We start from the raw sequence: 19,326 nt of genomic DNA, 5'->3' as shown, positions 1-19,326 counted from the left end.
GGCAGTGACGTAACTAGTTTTGCTGCACCCTGGATCGACCGATCATCGATTTACTCATACCCGCCCCTGTATATTATATATATATATATATATATATATATATATATATATATATATATATATATATATATATATATATATATATATATATATATATATATAGGATCGGATCCAGGATTTTCTGACGTGGGGTGCACCAATAACTACCAGTACATTTGAATTGAATTTGATTTTTTAAAATCTCTGGGCATCTGACGTGTGAATGAGGAATTACCTTGGAAATGCTAAGTGTCTCCTCTTGGTGAATCATTTTCTTTCAACTTTTAGCAAATTGACTTAAACTATTGATTCTGCAAACGTCCCTTTGTTTTAAGCCCAAATGAAAATATGACAGCAGAAATTTTCAAAAGTGTTGCTATTTACACACCTAGCTTCTCACTTTATTTAGTGTATATTTACAACGAAGGAGGGTGTACGTACGTACACCTTCCACCCCTTAAGTTCGGCCCTATGTATATACTAACAGTATACAGAGTTATTTTTATTAAGAAACCTTAAAGTTTTTACTTATCTTTTTCCTAATTTATCACTACATACTGAATCTGAATTATGTTCATAGGAAATTAAATTAAAAATGATTTACTGTATTTGATTCAATTTAATAAAAAAATAACAATGACTCATTATGCAAAACTTTCACTAGGCAGCTAGCTAGACAAACATTGTAGTGACGATTGTCCTGGTATCGCCCAGTGGGGATCCAGAAAGGGGACACGGGGATCGCACGCCCCTCCATGAGGAGTAACATACATAAATTAGTTCCTAATGAAACGCTTGTTGAAAGGCTGCGGAAAAAAATGTTTTAAAGTTTCTCTCAAAAGAAAGATTCTGAGTGCGTTCTCCACTCGTTGCAGATAATGTATGCGTTTCCAGTTCATATTAATCCTGGATTCTCTCGTGTTGAACAACATGGATTTCCTCAATGCCGCCTCCAGAAGGGCGGAGATACCTGTAAATACGTATTGTGAAGCACCGCAGTCCACATTTTTAGTTTGCGAACCAAATATCGAAAAATGTCTCAAGTTTATTTTTCAGACCTGCGCCCCCTCAAAAATTCGTGGATCCGCCCCCGGTATCGGCTGTTGCCAATTAACTGCTAATGGTCATAGCGTACCTTTTGAAATGTTTTCAAACGTTCTTTGCATAAGGAACAGTTTTCCATATTTTTTTCGCCCTTGTGCCCTTTCACTGTGCGCCCTGGAGCAACTGCTCCGCTCGCTCCATTGTAGTTACGCCACTGGCGATAGGACCTTGTAATGTCAAGAGGTGTAGCGAAGGTGGTGAGTGCAGCTGCGTACAATGCGAAAAATGTTACAATATACACTGTATTGCTTATATCTTCAAATAAGATGTGCTATTCATGTAAATTAATCTATCACCACTAGAAAATTCAAAAGGGAGGAAGAAACATACAAATTGAGAAGAGTGCAGAACTATCAGGATCTACTTCTTGTGAAGTGTCAAATATTAACATTTACAACGAGTATTGCATTGAAGGAGTGTCTCTAGATATTGAGAGGTTCAACAAGAAAAGTATAATTAAACAAAAGTACTCACAATAACGGTGATTATTTGGAGAGGAGATTAGTGTCCGAATAAGAGATTTAAATATGCCTATAAAACACGGTAATTTAGGTAAAAAGAAATACTGAAACATCATTAAAAGCATAAACGTCCCGACTTAAGAGCAAAATATGTATCAAGCATGTGTTATTCTTGACTTGCTCTATAGACATTCACTCTCTGTTCTATAGACATTCTAAAATTCATAACAATTCCCTCCCTCCCCTCTATTTCGCTGATAGCTCGTTGAATTTCCTCCTAAAGTTCAGGATTTATTCGCTTAGACTTTTGACTTGAGAAATGTCCAAAGGAAGTAGTGATGCCAGTTTCGATCACCACTGTGAAAGAGTAACCACCTTGCGAATTTTTCATGTAGCAAGACAATTATCTCACCGAAGGTGTGGCAGGTGTTGGCACTGTTGAAACCACATACGTTCACTTAAAACAAAAAAGTTCGTTCTCATTGAGACCACAAAAATCTGATAATCGTGTCATAGTGCACTCACAATCAAAACGCACCATCTTTTCGTGTAGTGCTCCATGTCTACCAATCTGCAGCAATCACTGACAGCATGCTCATAACAACAGTGTTACCGATGTAACGAAAACAGGTGCTGCGCAAATTAAAACCTGCATTCTAAAATCGAAGCATTAACCCTATGTCATAATATTCATAAAATCAGATATTTTTATTTATATAAACTTTGTATAAAGATAATTAATACGTCAATTTTATTGAGACACCTGTTAAAAATTGTGTAACCATAACTCTCGATATTGAGAGCCGAATAATCTTGATTCGTCTATTTTTATATTTCAGTTCCCTCTGTTCAACCTTCGCCGAGTAATGAACCAATTTCAAGAACGAACACCAGTTTTACTGTTCGCTGGAATCCGCCAGAGAATTGCACCGAACTGAATGGTTTTCTGTACGGCTATAGATATGAATTGTCTCGAGCAGATACGAAAGTTAGTCTTCTGACTGGCGATACTGAAGATACATCAGCAGACTTCGACAATCTAACACCTCACACGGATTACATAGTAAAAGTGTATGTGGTGACATCTGGTGGATGGAATACTAACTTGCCACTTATTATATCAGCGACCACTAGAGCTACTAGTAAGTACATTACGTTAATGAATAATTTATTTGTGCAAATTAATAGTCGTAATAAAAGTTAATTGTGATAAACTCTCGTCCCTAAATATCTTGTATTTGCACACGAATGTGACTATCTACTCTGAATATTAAACTCTTACGTAGTTAAATTTTATTTGACATTTTTAGGTTATAACGTAGTTTTCTACCATCTTGTTTCATGATAAAATGTTTGTAATATGAGGTGCCTGACTTCTCGCTTTAGTGAACTTGTGCTAATTTATTTTTATTCATGCTCTTGCCTTGAGATTAAACAGAACATAAGAGGCGGTATTCAGAGAGAATTTGTTAATCAAGCGCTAGTCATGCGATTAGTTAGTGCTGTATTAGTTCTGTACTATGAAGGGTTACTTTTTGGTATTTACAGTCTGCTTGGAGTTCAGCTATAAGTTGATTTGGGTATTATTAACTAGTATAACACCAATACAGCATATGAGAAAAATAAATGTGGCAACTACGGAAATATAGACGTGCGCATGTGCAGTCTGTAAAAATGAAAATATGAAATACTAAATTCGAAATGCCTTATGCAGAGTCATTCTGCAGCGTGATTAGTGCCGTGCTAAAGAATTCGACTAACATATGTTTCCTGCAATAGTCAAGCTTTTAGTATGACGCTAATCATAAGTCAAAACAACTGTGCATAAGGCCCGAAATGTTTTCTTTGTGCTTTGACACAACAGCAACTTATAAATAGTTACGAAATCGGATTATAATTAACTTATTTATTTCTGAGTCATGTATTTATGACAGGAGTAAGCAGATGTCAATTAATATTAGCGGCAATAGAAAGATTATGTTGTAATTATAAGGAAAGATAATTTATCGATCAGTTGTATGTATCCCTCACTCACTGTTCACTTAAGAAATAGTTCTGCTATAGTAGTGGACTCGCTGCTTCATAGTTAATTCACCCGATAAGGTGAAAGGAAAGAAAGAAAGACAGGTAACTAATTGCCTTTGGTTTCTCATAATGTAAGTTTAATGTGGCTAAGCCGTGGTCAAACATGGGTACCCTCTGCCTTAAATTAATTAGTCACATGTGATTAACTTAGTCAACTGCTACGTGATAATCACAGATTCTGAATATATTTCTGATAACCATACATTAGTCAAACCCTTAGTATGGAGCTAATCATGCGTCAAAACGACTCTGCATAAGGCCCATAATGTCTAAACTTGCTCAATTATTATTTAACTCTCGCGCAAGGGCGCCCATCAGGGGGGGCAAGGTGGGGCGATTGCCCCCTAGAGGAAATTGTACTTCCGAATATCGGAAACCCAACAGAATTTTTAGAATAGTTACAGCAAAATTTGAAACTATATTTGAAATGTCGCTTTTTCTTGCCCGCCCTTGAAAACCACAACATGGGCGCTCTTGCTATCGCATAGTTCTTGAAAGAGAACTAATCTGATTTTCACGAAGCTTTGCACTCCTTGTAAACAATGCACACTGCGGTGCAGAAATGTTTCCAAATAATTAAACAAAAAATGTTATATGCAATTTTGTGCTAAGAAATGAATAAACAAACTGAAGGGGGAAAAACAATGAGATTAAAAATAAAATGGCATGGGCTTATGATAAGAGAATAGGAACCATTTTCTCTCGTTTGCAGTGGCGTACGCAATGCTCTCCTGAATCTTTGAACTACTATGTAAACGCATACACGCATCAGGAGGAAGAAGGGCAGAACGTTGAATTTCTTCTACCAGTGTAAATTACAACTAAAACTTACTATCCCCACTCCTAACGTTTCCTCTAGCTGAGAATCTATCTAAAATATTAGGATTCAGAGTATAGGAGGCACACATATAGCTATGTTTTATTTAAAATTTTTGTTAATTTCACCCGAAATTTTTGCATAATATTAGAATAATTTACATATCTATAGGTTAATTAAGAATATATATGTAATGTTAGGTTAATTAGTATATAAAATAGGTGAATTAAACATTTTTATTTGGAATATAAAAATATATGTAGGAAAGAAAACTTAACTTGGAAAGGCTCCACTGAGTTTTTTTTTAGAAAGAAAGAAAGAAGGAAGAAAATGTTCCGTAGCAGTTAAAAGCTGTGTACATGCACCCAGAATTGCTATCTAAGGTTAAAGAAGAATTGTGGTATGAGTGAAATTTTATCTAGGTCATATATTTAAATCATACTTCTAACTTAGTTAGGTAGAAGTGAGCAGAGTTGCTAATGTTGCTGCAGATAGTGCCCTGGCGACATAGATCCTATCCCATTACCTTTGTATATTTCTGCTCAGATATTTTAGCAAGTGGGTTAGAATTCTTGGGAACAATAAGGCGTTAGATTTTCTTCAAGTGACCATTTTTGACACTAGAAACTTCGAAAGCGTCGGTTGGATCCCGCCAGAAAAAAAAGCCTATATTTTTTTTTCTTCAAAGCGCGGTTTCGACAAGGAAGAGCTTCTGCTCTTCCTGCGAGTGGGCTTTCCCCCCATTGAAAATTATGAATGCAGTCATATCTTAGCATTATTACATATTTAGAATTGTAGAAATGTAAGATAAGATGTAATTTTGGTCAGAAAAGATTTTTCGTTGTTACCTTAACTTTAAAACAAGAGCTTATTACTTTACTGTGCTTGGTGTTGACATTGCTGTAATTGAGACGACAGCGATACGCAGTACCGTGAATGTCATAGTAGTCGATATGTGTATATTTATTGATTATTAATTCTAAATTGAATGTCACTGCTGGAATCCTATGTAAATATAATCAGAGGAATATTAGGTACAATGTAATATAGAATATATTGTTAATTCATGATAATTATTGTGAAAAAAAGTGAAAAACCATGAACTAATGGGTGTGTGGAGGTTGCAAGAGATCACCGCTAGAGTACTCTGGCGATGTAAACAAACGCACATGGACTGGTTCGGCAAGGAAGATTGTTTACAAAGAAAATGTACAGTGACGCCGGGGAAAACAATACGAAAACAAGTATTCAACATTTGAATAACAAAGTGTATGATACACCGTTTTAAAGCTTAGTATTTCCTCTATCCAGTGGTCAAACTCAATACAGATGACAAGCAATAATAATCTAAGAATAAATGAAAGATTACATGAAAGTGTACTACCCAGACATTTTGGCGACAAAACCATTAGGGTCCGCGAAAAGGGACTATACATTGAATTTTGGGTAGGTCAGGAGCGAGCCTTTGAAAATCGTGTTGTTTCCTCTAAAAGAAAACTGTTTGACAGGGAAGGAGCGAGTTAGTTGGTGTTAAGACGCGATATACAGAGGTCATCCTCTGTGACAGTTAGTGCAAGACTCATTGTGACAATGGTCTGTTTTGTGAGATAGGCACATTTTAAATAGCTGAATTGCGACGTTACTCGAGATTGAGTTTTTTTTTCTTTCTTTCGTCTCAATCTGAAATATCAACTCTAGTAAGTCTTTCTCAGAACTTTACGTCATCTCAGAACTTAACTGTGCTTTACGGGAAACACATGTTGCGAGACGAGATGTTGAAAAAAAAAGAGGAGAGTTTGAATATTTTTTTTTAAAGCAGAGACTGAGTCTTAAATCTGCAGCTAGGACAATGACTACTAGCGTATAACTCTCGTATGTAGTTTGCCGTGTGATGTATGTATAAAATTCGAAAAGTAAAGTTTTAAGTGCGTCATATGTGGCAGATATAGTGAGAACTTTGAAACTGGACCGTAGAATCAGTACATTTCCAGACTTTTGAGGCAATACAGATGAAAATTATCCAGTAACACTGCATGAACCAGATGTCTTCAAATGGATCCAGAGATAATAAGAGAGAGACACCAGTGCAGCGGACAAACAACCAGAGCAGCGCCCAGTAGCAGCAATTGTTATCATCTAGGAGGTTCCAGGATGCCGAGCGAACTTCAGTGAGAAGAGAGAGGACAGAAGGAAGAAGACAATGAAGAACGCATCAAAACTATACGTGCACGAACTATGAACAGAAATGTATAATGGCCAAATTTTCATAAAATAATAATTATTTTTTTTTATCGACCGGTCACTTCGATTTAATAGTCATGTGAATATAAAATAATTTTTTTTATGTGTGTGTGTGAATATCAGTGTTTAAAATCTGTATGATTTCTGTGGAGGAGTGGAGTGTTTACTTTATCATCATTAAATATTCAACAAAATTACACGGAAGTCTTTCTTGTACGGATTCCAGACATCAAATAAGGTATGTGGAAAATTTCGCATATGTTTTTCTTTTACAGCATGGCAAGAACATGTACAGAGAAGGGTGTATGGTTGTAACCTGACCATTTCAATGGAGCATCTGTACTGAAGTAAAGCCACTGATTACCTGAGTTAAAGAGTATTTTGTATATTTCAAATCACTTATTTTTTTTTTTTAAAAAAAAAGCTCTACCGAATATTTCTTTTATATCTTTAATATTTTAAGTAATCACAAGTAATTCATATAATTCATTTACATAACTTCTGTTTATCACTTAATTTAAATACTTTTTGGGACTGTCCATTCAGGGCACTCCACCATTGTGGTGCAAATATTTAAGTATTTTAATTTTGAAATCTGGCTATGTCCAACATGTTCACTTTAGCCCACCACAAAATCTGGCTTACCCAGCGTGGGGCGAGATCACTTCAGTGTCACGGGTTGTAATATTAGAAAAAAAAAGTGGATGCTGTCAATGAAATGTTCAGGGCCATACACCAACAATGAAGTAATAAGCTTTGTGTCCGGCAACATTTTATTTACGAATTTTGTTTCTTTGTTTCCTTGTTTTAAAAAAAGCCAAAATTACATGTTTTATTTGTAAGAATTTAGAGTTATTTTGATTAGAGTTTTTCCATGTGTGCCTGTCGGAAAATTTAAGAGGGGGATAAGATTTATTTTGCGTGTTATTTTTATAAGATACAGAAATTAGCATATCTTAGAAAGTTAGAGTATCTCTATTAAGTTGATGGTGGTCACTAGACTACAGAAAAAGAAAATGGAAGAAGACCTGGTTAACTTTCCGCAGAATCAGCTCGGCGAGTTAGAGTTAGAGGAGAGAATGGCGAATATAGAAAGCCAGGGAGAAGTTAGTAACGGAAACGGAAATCAGGGAAGTCAGGAAAACGAAAAGGAATCGATCCCTGGACCATCCAGTGTTGTAAACATGGAGACAATGGATCCATCTATGAATCCACTGTTTGTAATGTTACAACAGCTGGTAAAGAGCACTGTGAAAGAACTCGTTGACAAACAGGAAAGGTCAGTAAAGGAATTAGTTGATAAGCAGGAAAAAATCGCACAACAGCAGGAAAAGTCAGTACAAGAATTAGTGAAAAGACAGGAAGTAAATAGCAGTAGATTAATGAACAGTATAGCTGAACTGAGTACTCGGCTGGATGCAACAGCTGAATCGTTCAATGAGCGATTAGCTGGAGCATGCAACGAGTTACGAGGTTCAATAAGAGCGAACGATGAGAGGGTACAGCAGCTCGAGGCGAGTAGCAATAGAAAATTAGATGAGATACAATTAACGTTAGGACAAGACATTGTGAGAGTAGACAACCAGGTAGAAAGCGTCAGGACTTGTGTAGAACAGGTGACAAGTAGGTTGGAAAGCGTTGAGGGTTCAATTGCTCAAGCGGAGAATAATATGCAGCGGGTAGAAATACAGTGGAGAGAAGAAATGGGTCGATTACGCGAAGAAATTGGTCACGAAAACCAGCTTGAAGAGGTGCGGAGCGAATATCGGGATGGTATGCAAGAGATACAACAGAATATTACTTCTGTTTGCACCAAATTAGAGAAAGAACTTGCTTCTTTAAAGAAATCGGTTCGAGAAATTGATGACAGAGGTGAAAGAATAAACAATAACCAACCCGGGACCTCTCGAGACGCTCCTTGTTTTGTTTTTCGAGACGAGACAGAATCCCGCGTATCGTCAAACGCTCAGCCGCCTGTCTCTACGTGCCAGCTAGCATCAGCTGTGGGACTGATGCATCGTGATCTGTCTCTTCCTATATTTTCTGGATTAGAAAGTGAGGTGCAGTCTCATAATTTTCTTGTCGAGCTCGATAATTATTTTGATCTCACGGGAGTACCGGAAGATCGAAAGCTACAGTTTGTCTCGAAATGCTTTAGAAATACATCACTGCAATGGGCTCAAGTAACCTTAATTAAGTGCAAGACGTATCAAGATTTTATCATGCATTTCAAACGGACCTATCTGAGCGAAGAGAAGTTGGCGAACTTACGTGCGACCATTCTAACGGCTCGGTTTGATAGCCGCTCAAATAGGCTTCCCACGGAGTACCTTTTAGACTTGCTGCATAAGAATAGTATTTTATCGCCGCCATTAGAACCGCAAGTACTTTTAAAGATACTGCCAAGACAACTGCCATCTTGGATTTACAGGTCTCTGATATCATCCAAACCAAAAACAATTGAAGAATTGGTTGGTCTGGTGGCAGAATTGCAAGTGACGTATCAAAATAATAGCGGAAACAATAACATTAGAAGGGGGATTAATATGATGTCAATAGAAGAAAGCAATAATGAAAGGTCTAGCGGTACATCGTATAGACATCGCCCATATTCCCCACGAAAGAATCGCAATAATCAGAATCGTGGTGGAAATACACAGAGAGGTAGAGGGAACACGAGTAGGCAGTTTGGCAACCATGGAATGACATGGCCACCAAGGGATAGAAATGGTGAGAATAATAACAATGAAAGGTCTCAGGGTCGTTCAAACAACCGAGGTTCCTTCAGGGGCAGAAATAATCCCAGAGGTCGGAGGAGATCATACTCTGGTGAAGAGCAGGTTAACAATCTGGAATTCAGTAGGGGTAACGGTTCTTCTAATGAAAGTGAAAACCAAAGATCTAGGTCACAGAGCCCCCGGAATATGAGACAAACAGTTTCTAGACAGTGAGAAATGTACGCACGCTGTCTAGGAGCTACAGATAACTGTTCTCTATCTGATAGTGCTAAATTTTTACCTAGTAGTGTGCGTAATGAGGATAGTTCTTATCATGCTGAACATAGTAAGGAAGAATGCGAAACTCTTGTCAAACAGTTAGAAATTATGAGATTAGAAAATAATAGTCGAGATTGCATACAATGTGACAAAATTATTAATAAACAATATTTTTCGCATGATAAAGGTGCCAAAGGTAAAGATAAAGAATTATGCTTGCTTTTGAGAAGTGGAAAAGAGATTAAATTAAATAAAGGTCTTTTTGATGAATCAAATGCCATTTTTCGAGATTTATTGGAAACAGATGAAAGGGAGAATGTACCTACCAACAATGTTATAACGTTACCAGAAGTAGAAACCTGTTTATTTGGTAAAAAAGTATGTGGTCTTCTTGACAGCGGATCATCAATTAGTGCAATTAGTAGTGACTTATGGGCACAGGTAAAGAATACCACTCCACCCCCTGCATTCCTAAAAGCAAACAATATAAAGGTTAGTTCGGCTTTTGGAAAATCTGTAGCCAAAATCCTTGGTCAAGTGATGTTAGTAATGACATTCAGTAATCAAGAATTCTATACTGTGGGATTAATTGTACAAGGATTAAATCGTCCCTTGATTATTGGGTCACAGTTCTTTGCTGAGAGCAAGGCTGTGCTAGATTATAATGTGGGAGTTTTGAGACTAAATTCACCAACTGAGGTTCAGGTTAGTTTTCGAGATGTAGAAATCGAAGAAAGTGAGTTAGTGGTCAGGAGTTTGACTTTAGAGTTTGAAGATGAAGATAGATTTTTATATTCATTTCCCATAGGCGAAATAGGCAAAATGGGCGAAATAGGCGAAATGGGCGAAACGGGTATAGAACCCATCTATGCATTTCAGATGGATGATGTAAGAAATAGAGAAGGGCATAGTAAGGAGATGACTTCTCTCAGAACCCATCTGGATGATGGAAAATATCCGACAGCTACTGAACTTGCCAATGTAGTGTACAGCCCGCATGAATGGAATAAAGTACAAACTAAAGTCACACCAGCTGAGATTTCTAGCCTCGTAGAAGGGTACACTGACCTCAGTGTGGTCGAAAAGCAGAAATTAAAAGAAGTGTTAATGAAGCATAGAGAAGTGTTCGATTTAAAACCAGGGTGTATAAAGGGTTATGAACACAGTATAGAATTGCGTGAAGAAGGGAAATTCAAAGCTAAAATGTATCCATATGCATTGAAGTTTAGAAATCAGGTGACTAACATCATTAATCGGTGGGAAGCATGGAAAATAATTAGAAAATCTGAGACTTGCTACACCAGCCCGCTTGTTGTAGTTCCAAAAAAGGACGGAACTGTTCGTATTTGTTTGGATGCGAGACGATTGGCAGAGGTCACTGTTAGTCAAAGGGATCAGCCAGTCCCAGCACTTAGTACACTTAGAGAACTATGTGATAAACGTTGGAAAACTTCAATTGACTGTGTAGAGTCATTTCTGCAAATCCGAGTAAAATCTGACAGTCAAAAATACTTAGGATTTTTACATAATGGAATTTCTTACGTATTCCAAAAGTTACCTTTCGGCACAAAGCAATCTCTTTCATCATGTGTGAGAGCGATTGATTCAATCCTCTCAGAGTGCAGAGAGTTTTGCGGTAATTATGTTGATGACGTCATCCTTGGAAGTTCGTCTTTTGACGAACATATACGTCATATAGACATTGCGTTAGGCAAAATTAAAGCAGCAGGCATGACTTTACGTCTGAAGAAATGTGAATTTGCGAGACGAGAAATTAGCGTCTTGGGATATAACTTGTCCCCAGATGGGATAGGAAAGTGCCCAGAGAAACTTGAGAAGATAATGACATTTAGGAGGCCCAGAAATGTGAAAGAATTGCGTAGTTTCATTGGGTATTGTCAGTTTTATCGCATATTTAGTACAAAGTATGCAGAAGTCCTTTTTCCTTTATTTCAACTTTTGAAAAAAGGAGCAAAATTTCAATGGACTGAAATTCATGAGGAGGCATTTCGAAAAATAAGGGAAATCTTTCAGGAAGATGTGGTGTTAAAGAAGCCTCTTCCGGGCAAACAATTTATTCTTGAATGCGATGCTTCAGACGTCAGCTGTTCTGCGCACTTATATCAAATAGATGATGATGGCAACATTAGAATTATCGAAATGACATCGCGAATTTTTAACGCTGCTCAACGCAACTATGTGATAACTGAGAAGGAATTTGTTGCGATAATAGATGGTGTAAACAAATTCAAGCACTATTTGATAGGGAACAGGTTCAAGATTAGATCTGACCACTTATCGATAAAATTTATTTTGTTGTGTAGAATAACTAATCAACGTATAGCAAGGTTCGTGTTAGCGTTAAGCATGCTAGACTTCGAATTCGAGTATGTGCCTTCAAAACAGAATTTAAGTGATCATTTTTCGAGATACCCCCCTAACACAGGAAAAGAGTTCGACGTTAATAGAAAACTAGAGATAAAAGAGTCATTGATGACAATTTTGACAGGGATTCCCGGAGAATTGCGCAAGTTGATCACAATCCTTCCTGAAATGCAATCATCTGATGCATTCTGTGGAAAAATAAAGAAGTGTATAGAGAGCGGAGACGTTAGTAAGAAGATAAGAAGTGATAAGCACACTTACGAAATAAGTAACGGAAGATTGTGTAAACGCGATTGTAACGGTCTGCGCATTTGTATTCCCGAAGTGCTGGTTGAACCTTTGCTGCAGTACTACCATGACGAGAGAGGTCACTTATCTGCAAGCAAGCTTTTTCCTCTTCTTTCTGAATATTTCGTTTGGCCTAAGATGAGGAACATCATCAGAAAATATACAACATCATGTGACATATGTCAAAAGGCATCACCGCCTCAGTGTTACCAACCTGGAACACTGAATCCAGTGCTAGTAGACAGACCAAATCAATTGATATGTTTAGATTGGTTAGGGCCACTTCCAAGAGGGGTTGGTAATGTAAAATATGTATTAGTCTGCATGGATGCTTTTTCGAAATTGATCGGCCTATATGCATGCAAGACAGCTACGTCATGTTCGGCCATTAGAAAGCTTAGAGAGTTTCTAAAACTATGTCCAAATGTGGATTTTGTGTTAACTGATAATGGGACACAGTTTAAATCTCAGAGATGGAAAAACGAGATGAGAGAATTAGGGCTAAAACACATTACTAGTACGCCTTATTATCCCCAGGGAAATATGGCAGAAGTGAGTGTAAAATCCACAGTGCGAATGCTGAGAAAGTACTGTCACGACAGACAGACTCAATGGCCAAAATTTTTAACGAAGGTGGAGAAGTGTTTGAATTCGGCCAAACACTTGTCAACAAACCTTAGTCCATATGAGGTACATTTTGGACAAACAATGTCAAAAGACATCGCACGATTATTTGAAATTCCAGAGATAGAAGATAGAAAGGACATAGAGTATTATGTAGAGATAGCATCCCGAAATCTAAAGAAAAGTGCAGAAAAAAGAAAGAGGGAATTTAATAAACGGCATGCAACAGTGCAATACGAGGTAGGAGAACTTGTTTTAATTAGGGTATTCCCAAAATCTGATGCATTTTCAGGAATTACAAGGAAAATGTTGCTCTTATATTCCGGGCCTTTTTCTATCCTGAAGAAGACAGAACACAATGTTTATGTTTTGGGTGACCCTGTGACAAAAGAAGAGAAATGTAGGAGAAACGCCTACCTGATCAAACGATACAAGGCAAGGACACCGCAGGAAGTCTGAGACAGGTAGTGCGGTTAACAATACGAACTTGAGGTACTCTCGAGAAAAAAAAAGAAAAGAAAAGAAGAAAAATGTATTCACGTTCAGACTCAGATAGCTCTGTTAGTATACATTTACCTATTTAGAGGTTAGACTTGTGTATAGCAATAATTACTTGTATATATATGTAGAGATATCAGATTATTTAATATGTAGAGGTGTTGAAATTTTAAATGTACTTAGGAATACATTAAAAATTTCAAAGGGGGATGTTATAGGAGGCACACATATAGCTATGTTTTATTTAAAATTTTTGTTAATTTCACCCGAAATTTTTGCATAATATTAGAATAATTTACATATCTATAGGTTAATTAAGAATATATATGTAATGTTAGGTTAATTAGTATATAAAATAGGTGAATTAAACATTTTTATTTGGAATATAAAAATATATGTAGGAAAGAAAACTTAACTTGGAAAGGCTCCACTGAGTTTTTTTTTTAGAAAGAAAGAAAGAAGGAAGAAAATGTTCCGTAGCAGTTAAAAGCTGTGTACATGCACCCAGAATTGCTATCTAAGGTTAAAGAAGAATTGTGGTATGAGTGAAATTTTATCTAGGTCATATATTTAAATCATACTTCTAACTTAGTTAGGTAGAAGTGAGCAGAGTTGCTAATGTTGCTGCAGATAGTGCCCTGGCGACATAGATCCTATCCCATTACCTTTGTATATTTCTGCTCAGATATTTTAGCAAGTGGGTTAGAATTCTTGGGAACAATAAGGCGTTAGATTTTCTTCAAGTGACCATTTTTGACACTAGAAACTTCGAAAGCGTCGGTTGGATCCCGCCAGAAAAAAAAGCCTATATTTTTTTTTTCTTCAAAGCGCGGTTTCGACAAGGAAGAGCTTCTGCTCTTCCTGCGAGTGGGCTTTCCCCCCATTGAAAATTATGAATGCAGTCATATCTTAGCATTATTACATATTTAGAATTGTAGAAATGTAAGATAAGATGTAATTTTGGTCAGAAAAGATTTTTCGTTGTTACCTTAACTTTAAAACAAGAGCTTATTACTTTACTGTGCTTGGTGTTGACATTGCTGTAATTGAGACGACAGCGATACGCAGTACCGTGAATGTCATAGCAGTCGATATGTGTATATTTATTGATTATTAATTCTAAATTGAATGTCACTGCTGGAATCCTATGTAAATATAATCAGAGGAATATTAGGTACAATGTAATATAGAATATATTGTTAATTGTTATAGTGAGAACTTTGAAACTGGACCGTAGAATCAGTACATTTCCAGACTTTTGAGGCAATACAGATGAAAATTATCCAGTAACACTGCATGAACCAGATGTCTTCAAATGGATCCAGAGATAATAAGAGAGAGACACCAGTGCAGCGGACAAACAACCAGAGCAGCGCCCAGTAGCAGCAATTGTTATCATATATTGTTAGAATATATTGTTAATTCATGATAATTATTGTGAAAAAAAGTGAAAAACCATGAACTAATGGGTGTGTGGAGGTTGCGAGAGATCACCGCTAGAGTACTCTGGCGATGTAAACAAACGCACATGGACTGGTTCGGCAAGGAAGATTGTTTACAAAGAAAATGTACAGTGACGCCGGGGAAAACAATACGAAAACAAGTATTCAACATTTGAATAACAAAGTGTATGATACACCGTTTTAAAGCTTAGTATTTCCTCTATCCAGTGGTCAAACTCAATACAGATGACAAGCAATAATAATCTAAGAATAAATGAAAGATTACATGAAAGTGTACTACCCAGACATTTTGGCGACAAAACCATTAGGGTCCGCGAAAAGGGACTATACATTGAATTTTGGGTAGGTCAGGAGCGAGCCTTTGAAAATCGTGTTGTTTCCTCTAAAAGAAAACTGTTTGACAGGGAAGGAGCGAGTTAGTTGGTGTTAAGACGCGATATACAGAGGTCATCCTCTGTGACAGTTAGTGCAAGACTCATTGTGACAATGGTCTGTTTTGTGAGATAGGCACATTTTAAATAGCTGAATTGCGACGTTACTCGAGATTGAGTTTTTTTTCTTTCTTTCGTCTCAATCTGAAATATCAACTCTAGTAAGTCTTTCTCAGAACTTTACGTCATCTCAGAACTTAACTGTGCTTTACGGGAAACACATGTTGCGAGACGAGATGTTGAAAAAAAAAAGAGGAGAGTTTGAATATTTTTTTTTAAAGCAGAGACTGAGTCTTAAATCTGCAGCTAGGACAATGACTACTAGCGTATAACTCTCGTATGTAGTTTGCCGTGTGATATATGTATAAAATTCGAAAAGTAAAGTTTTAAGTGCGTCATATGTGGCAGATATAGTGAGAACTTTGAAACTGGACCGTAGAATCAGTACATTTCCAGACTTTTGAGGCAATACAGATGAAAATTATCCAGTAACACTGCATGAACCAGATGTCTTCAAATGGATCCAGAGATAATAAGAGAGAGACACCAGTGCAGCGGACAAACAACCAGAGCAGCGCCCAGTAGCAGCAATTGTTATCATCTAGGAGGTTCCAGGATGCCGAGCGAACTTCAGTGAGAAGAGAGAGGACAGAAGGAAGAAGACAATGAAGAACGCATCAAAACTATACGTGCACGAACTATGAACAGAAATGTATAATGGCCAAATTTTCATAAAATAATAATTATTTTTTTTTATCGACCGGTCACTTCGATTTAATAGTCATGTGAATATAAAATAATTTTTTTTATGTGTGTGTGTGAATATCAGTGTTTAAAATCTGTATGATTTCTGTGGAGGAGTGGAGTGTTTACTTTATCATCATTAAATATTCAACAAAATTACACGGAAGTCTTTCTTGTACGGATTCCAGACATCAAATAAGGTATGTGGAAAATTTCGCATATGTTTTTCTTTTACAGCATGGCAAGAACATGTACAGAGAAGGGTGTATGGTTGTAACCTGACCATTTCAATGGAGCATCTGTACTGAAGTAAAGCCACTGATTACCTGAGTTAAAGAGTATTTTGTATATTTCAAATCACTTATTTTTTTTTTTTTTAAAAAAAAGCTCTACCGAATATTTCTTTTATATCTTTAATATTTTAAGTAATCACAAGTAATTCATATAATTCATTTACATAACTTCTGTTTATCACTTAATTTAAATACTTTTTGGGACTGTCCATTCAGGGCACTCCACCATTGTGGTGCAAATATTTAAGTATTTTAATTTTGAAATCTGGCTATGTCCAACATGTTCACTTTAGCCCACCACAAGAGCCACTATTACATGATGACTTAGTGTTCCTACTAGCAGATCTATGGTTGGATGGATGGATTAAAGTTTATCGTCCTCTTCAACAACAAGGTTCTATAAGATTTGGACCTACAGCCGAACTACATGAACTTCCTCCGGAAATCGAACGCGGGTCTCCCGCCTGACGACGAGTACGCGGATCATATAGCCACAAAGGAGTTAATTATCAGATCTAGAAACATGTGAAGTTGTACTCACGTCTTCTATTCAAAATTGAGCTCTTGTGGGGCCTCGGTGACTCAGTGGTAGAGCGTTCACCTCTGGCACGTGGGGTTCCTGGTTCGATCCCAGTTCGCGCCAAGTGTACCTTGTGGTAGACAAACACCGTGTGCGTGGGTTTCCTCTGGTCCTTCAGTTTCCTCCCACTTTCTTCATTCCAACATTTCATTCATGTTTTCATCATCACCGTCTCCTTTAGCCCAGCCTGCATATTTGTGGGACGTAAAAACTCGAAAAATTTAATTTCATTTTAAAATTGAGCTCCTTGTACGGTTCCATTATAGGCGAGCGAGTGTTTGGAACAAGCAATTGTTCATTCTGCAAGAACTTGAAAACTACTAAGTTTACTTATTTATTGAATAGAGAATCTATTATTTTATTTCCTTTGTTATATGTAATAAAATACCTATAAAATATATGTTGAATCCTCGTGACTTATCCTTTCATTTGATATCTAACAGAAAAGTTACGCCATAAACTAATATCAGTCATGAGAATATGAAAACTCTATCGACATCTTATTCAACAAATTCCAAGAAACTTTTTAGATTCTAAATAGGAATAAAGACACAATATTTAACATGCACATAGCACCTCCTCTTATTTTCACTGCAGCCAGAAAAAAATAAGACTCAAAAGTTATGAACATTCCTATCCAATATTATAAAAATTCTTAAATGTTGAAGATTCCTTTGTACATTATTTCATTTCTGGCACCGAATATTCGGTTTTTGCATCTTTTAAATGGTCATTTATTCTTATCGCATTTTAAAAAGGCGATATACAAATTATAACTGAAAAAATTAGCCTCATATTACTTCGTAATGAATCACTAAAACAGGTAATATCCTCTTTAACTTCTCTTTATCCTATCTCTCTCTCTTTTTTTTTAAACGACTATTTCTTCATCTCTAATGAAAGGTCAAACAAAGATCTGAAATACTATAAGGAACTTGTTATCTTCAATAAGAACAGCGAGTTCACTTAATTTCTCTTTTTCATTTTCTTAGCCCATTTTCATGAAATGACACGACTGTTTGACAACCATTCTTTGTGAAAAACTGAAAAATAACTATGAGTTAGCAACATTGAAAATGAGACTAATAACAGTTATTCTTCCATGAGCAAATAGTACACAACAAATGCAATGTATTGTGGTAATTAATGTGTTGTTAAGGCACAGTAAGAACATTTAGGTTTCGACTCAAAGTATGTATCTATATTGGATCAAAATCTTGAACCAAAATCGAATTTGTAAGGGAAAACTGTGATAACAAATGACAAAACACAAGAAGTGCGCGCCACAATTTAAAGATGTCGCCCAAGGAAGCCAGCAGGTTACCTGCTGCTCCGAGTTATTATGTTAAACATAAACAACGCAAACCCGTAAGTGCAGAAGAAAAGCAAATACTTTATCAAACGATATCAACGTTGTTCAATTCACTTGAAGAAAATTAAGACCTATAATAGCTAATTTTCATGTTCTCATAGAATATTTATTTACTTACTTTACATTCGCATGCTATGCAATGTAAGAAAGCACATCAATAAAGTGAACTTAAGTTGGAAAAGTACCACCTGTTTTTCATGGATATGCATAATAATTTAGGTAATTGATGAAAAAGAAATAATCTCCCATAATGATAAATATGCTTGTTGTTACATACCAGCGCCATCTCTTTATCATTCAGTTGATAATTTGACATAACTCATTGTGATTTCATCTATAATTACAATTTGGAGAAAAATAACAATGTCCAGTTGCTCTTAAAGGAGGGGGGATTATATAGTATTGGGTATTTTGCCCTATATCACAGCAATGGTGTGAGACTGAGACGAGTAATGCACAGCACAGTAGCATAAATACATGCACGTGCTGCAGCAGAAATATTGCGGGAAACAGAAGAAACAATTTCCTCTTCGCCAATCAGCAAATAATCATGCGCGCAGTGATACAACATCAAGTTCCGCGGTTTGTTTTTGAAAGGTGCAAAGGACTGTGAAAAACGCTTTTTTTTTAGTTTGTTTACTATACGTAATAGTGTCGTTTCGGAAAAGATGACAGTGGATATCATTCTGCCATTTATTGGCAGGTCACTTACCGCAACTGTGAATCCTCCATGCACCACAATCTTCAGCTAACCTATCGCCTTGTCATAAGGATTTTCTGTTTTAATACCATCCAACAACTGCAACCTTTTTACCCTCTTCCTCTTTTCCCTACACTTTACCTTCTAGCACGTCGCTCATAATACGAGTACAGTTTCTTCGCAGCCAATGTCAAAAACAGTTTCT

The 19,326-nt window shown here is 36.6% G+C and overlaps 1 protein-coding gene across 1 annotated transcript in view; it reads left to right on the top strand.

The window, feature by feature from the left end:
* LOC145663900 (uncharacterized) overlaps window positions 1-19,326 on the top strand; it is a 196,571-nt gene that overhangs the window by 150,203 nt on the left and 27,042 nt on the right. Inside the window, exon 25 of the mRNA XM_081730071.1 lies at window positions 2,444-2,746. Within this exon, the coding sequence (XP_081586197.1) occupies window positions 2,444-2,746 (303 nt within the window). The remainder of the gene's footprint in view (window positions 1-2,443; window positions 2,747-19,326) is intronic.

This window comes from Thermobia domestica, chromosome 11 (assembly GCF_964235325.1).
Source record: "Thermobia domestica chromosome 11, izTheDome1.hap1.1, whole genome shotgun sequence".
NCBI classification, from domain to species: Eukaryota; Metazoa; Arthropoda; class Insecta; order Zygentoma; family Lepismatidae; genus Thermobia; species Thermobia domestica.
The sequence above is the reverse complement of the archived record's forward strand: the minus strand, read 5'-3'. Positions and strand labels throughout refer to the sequence as shown.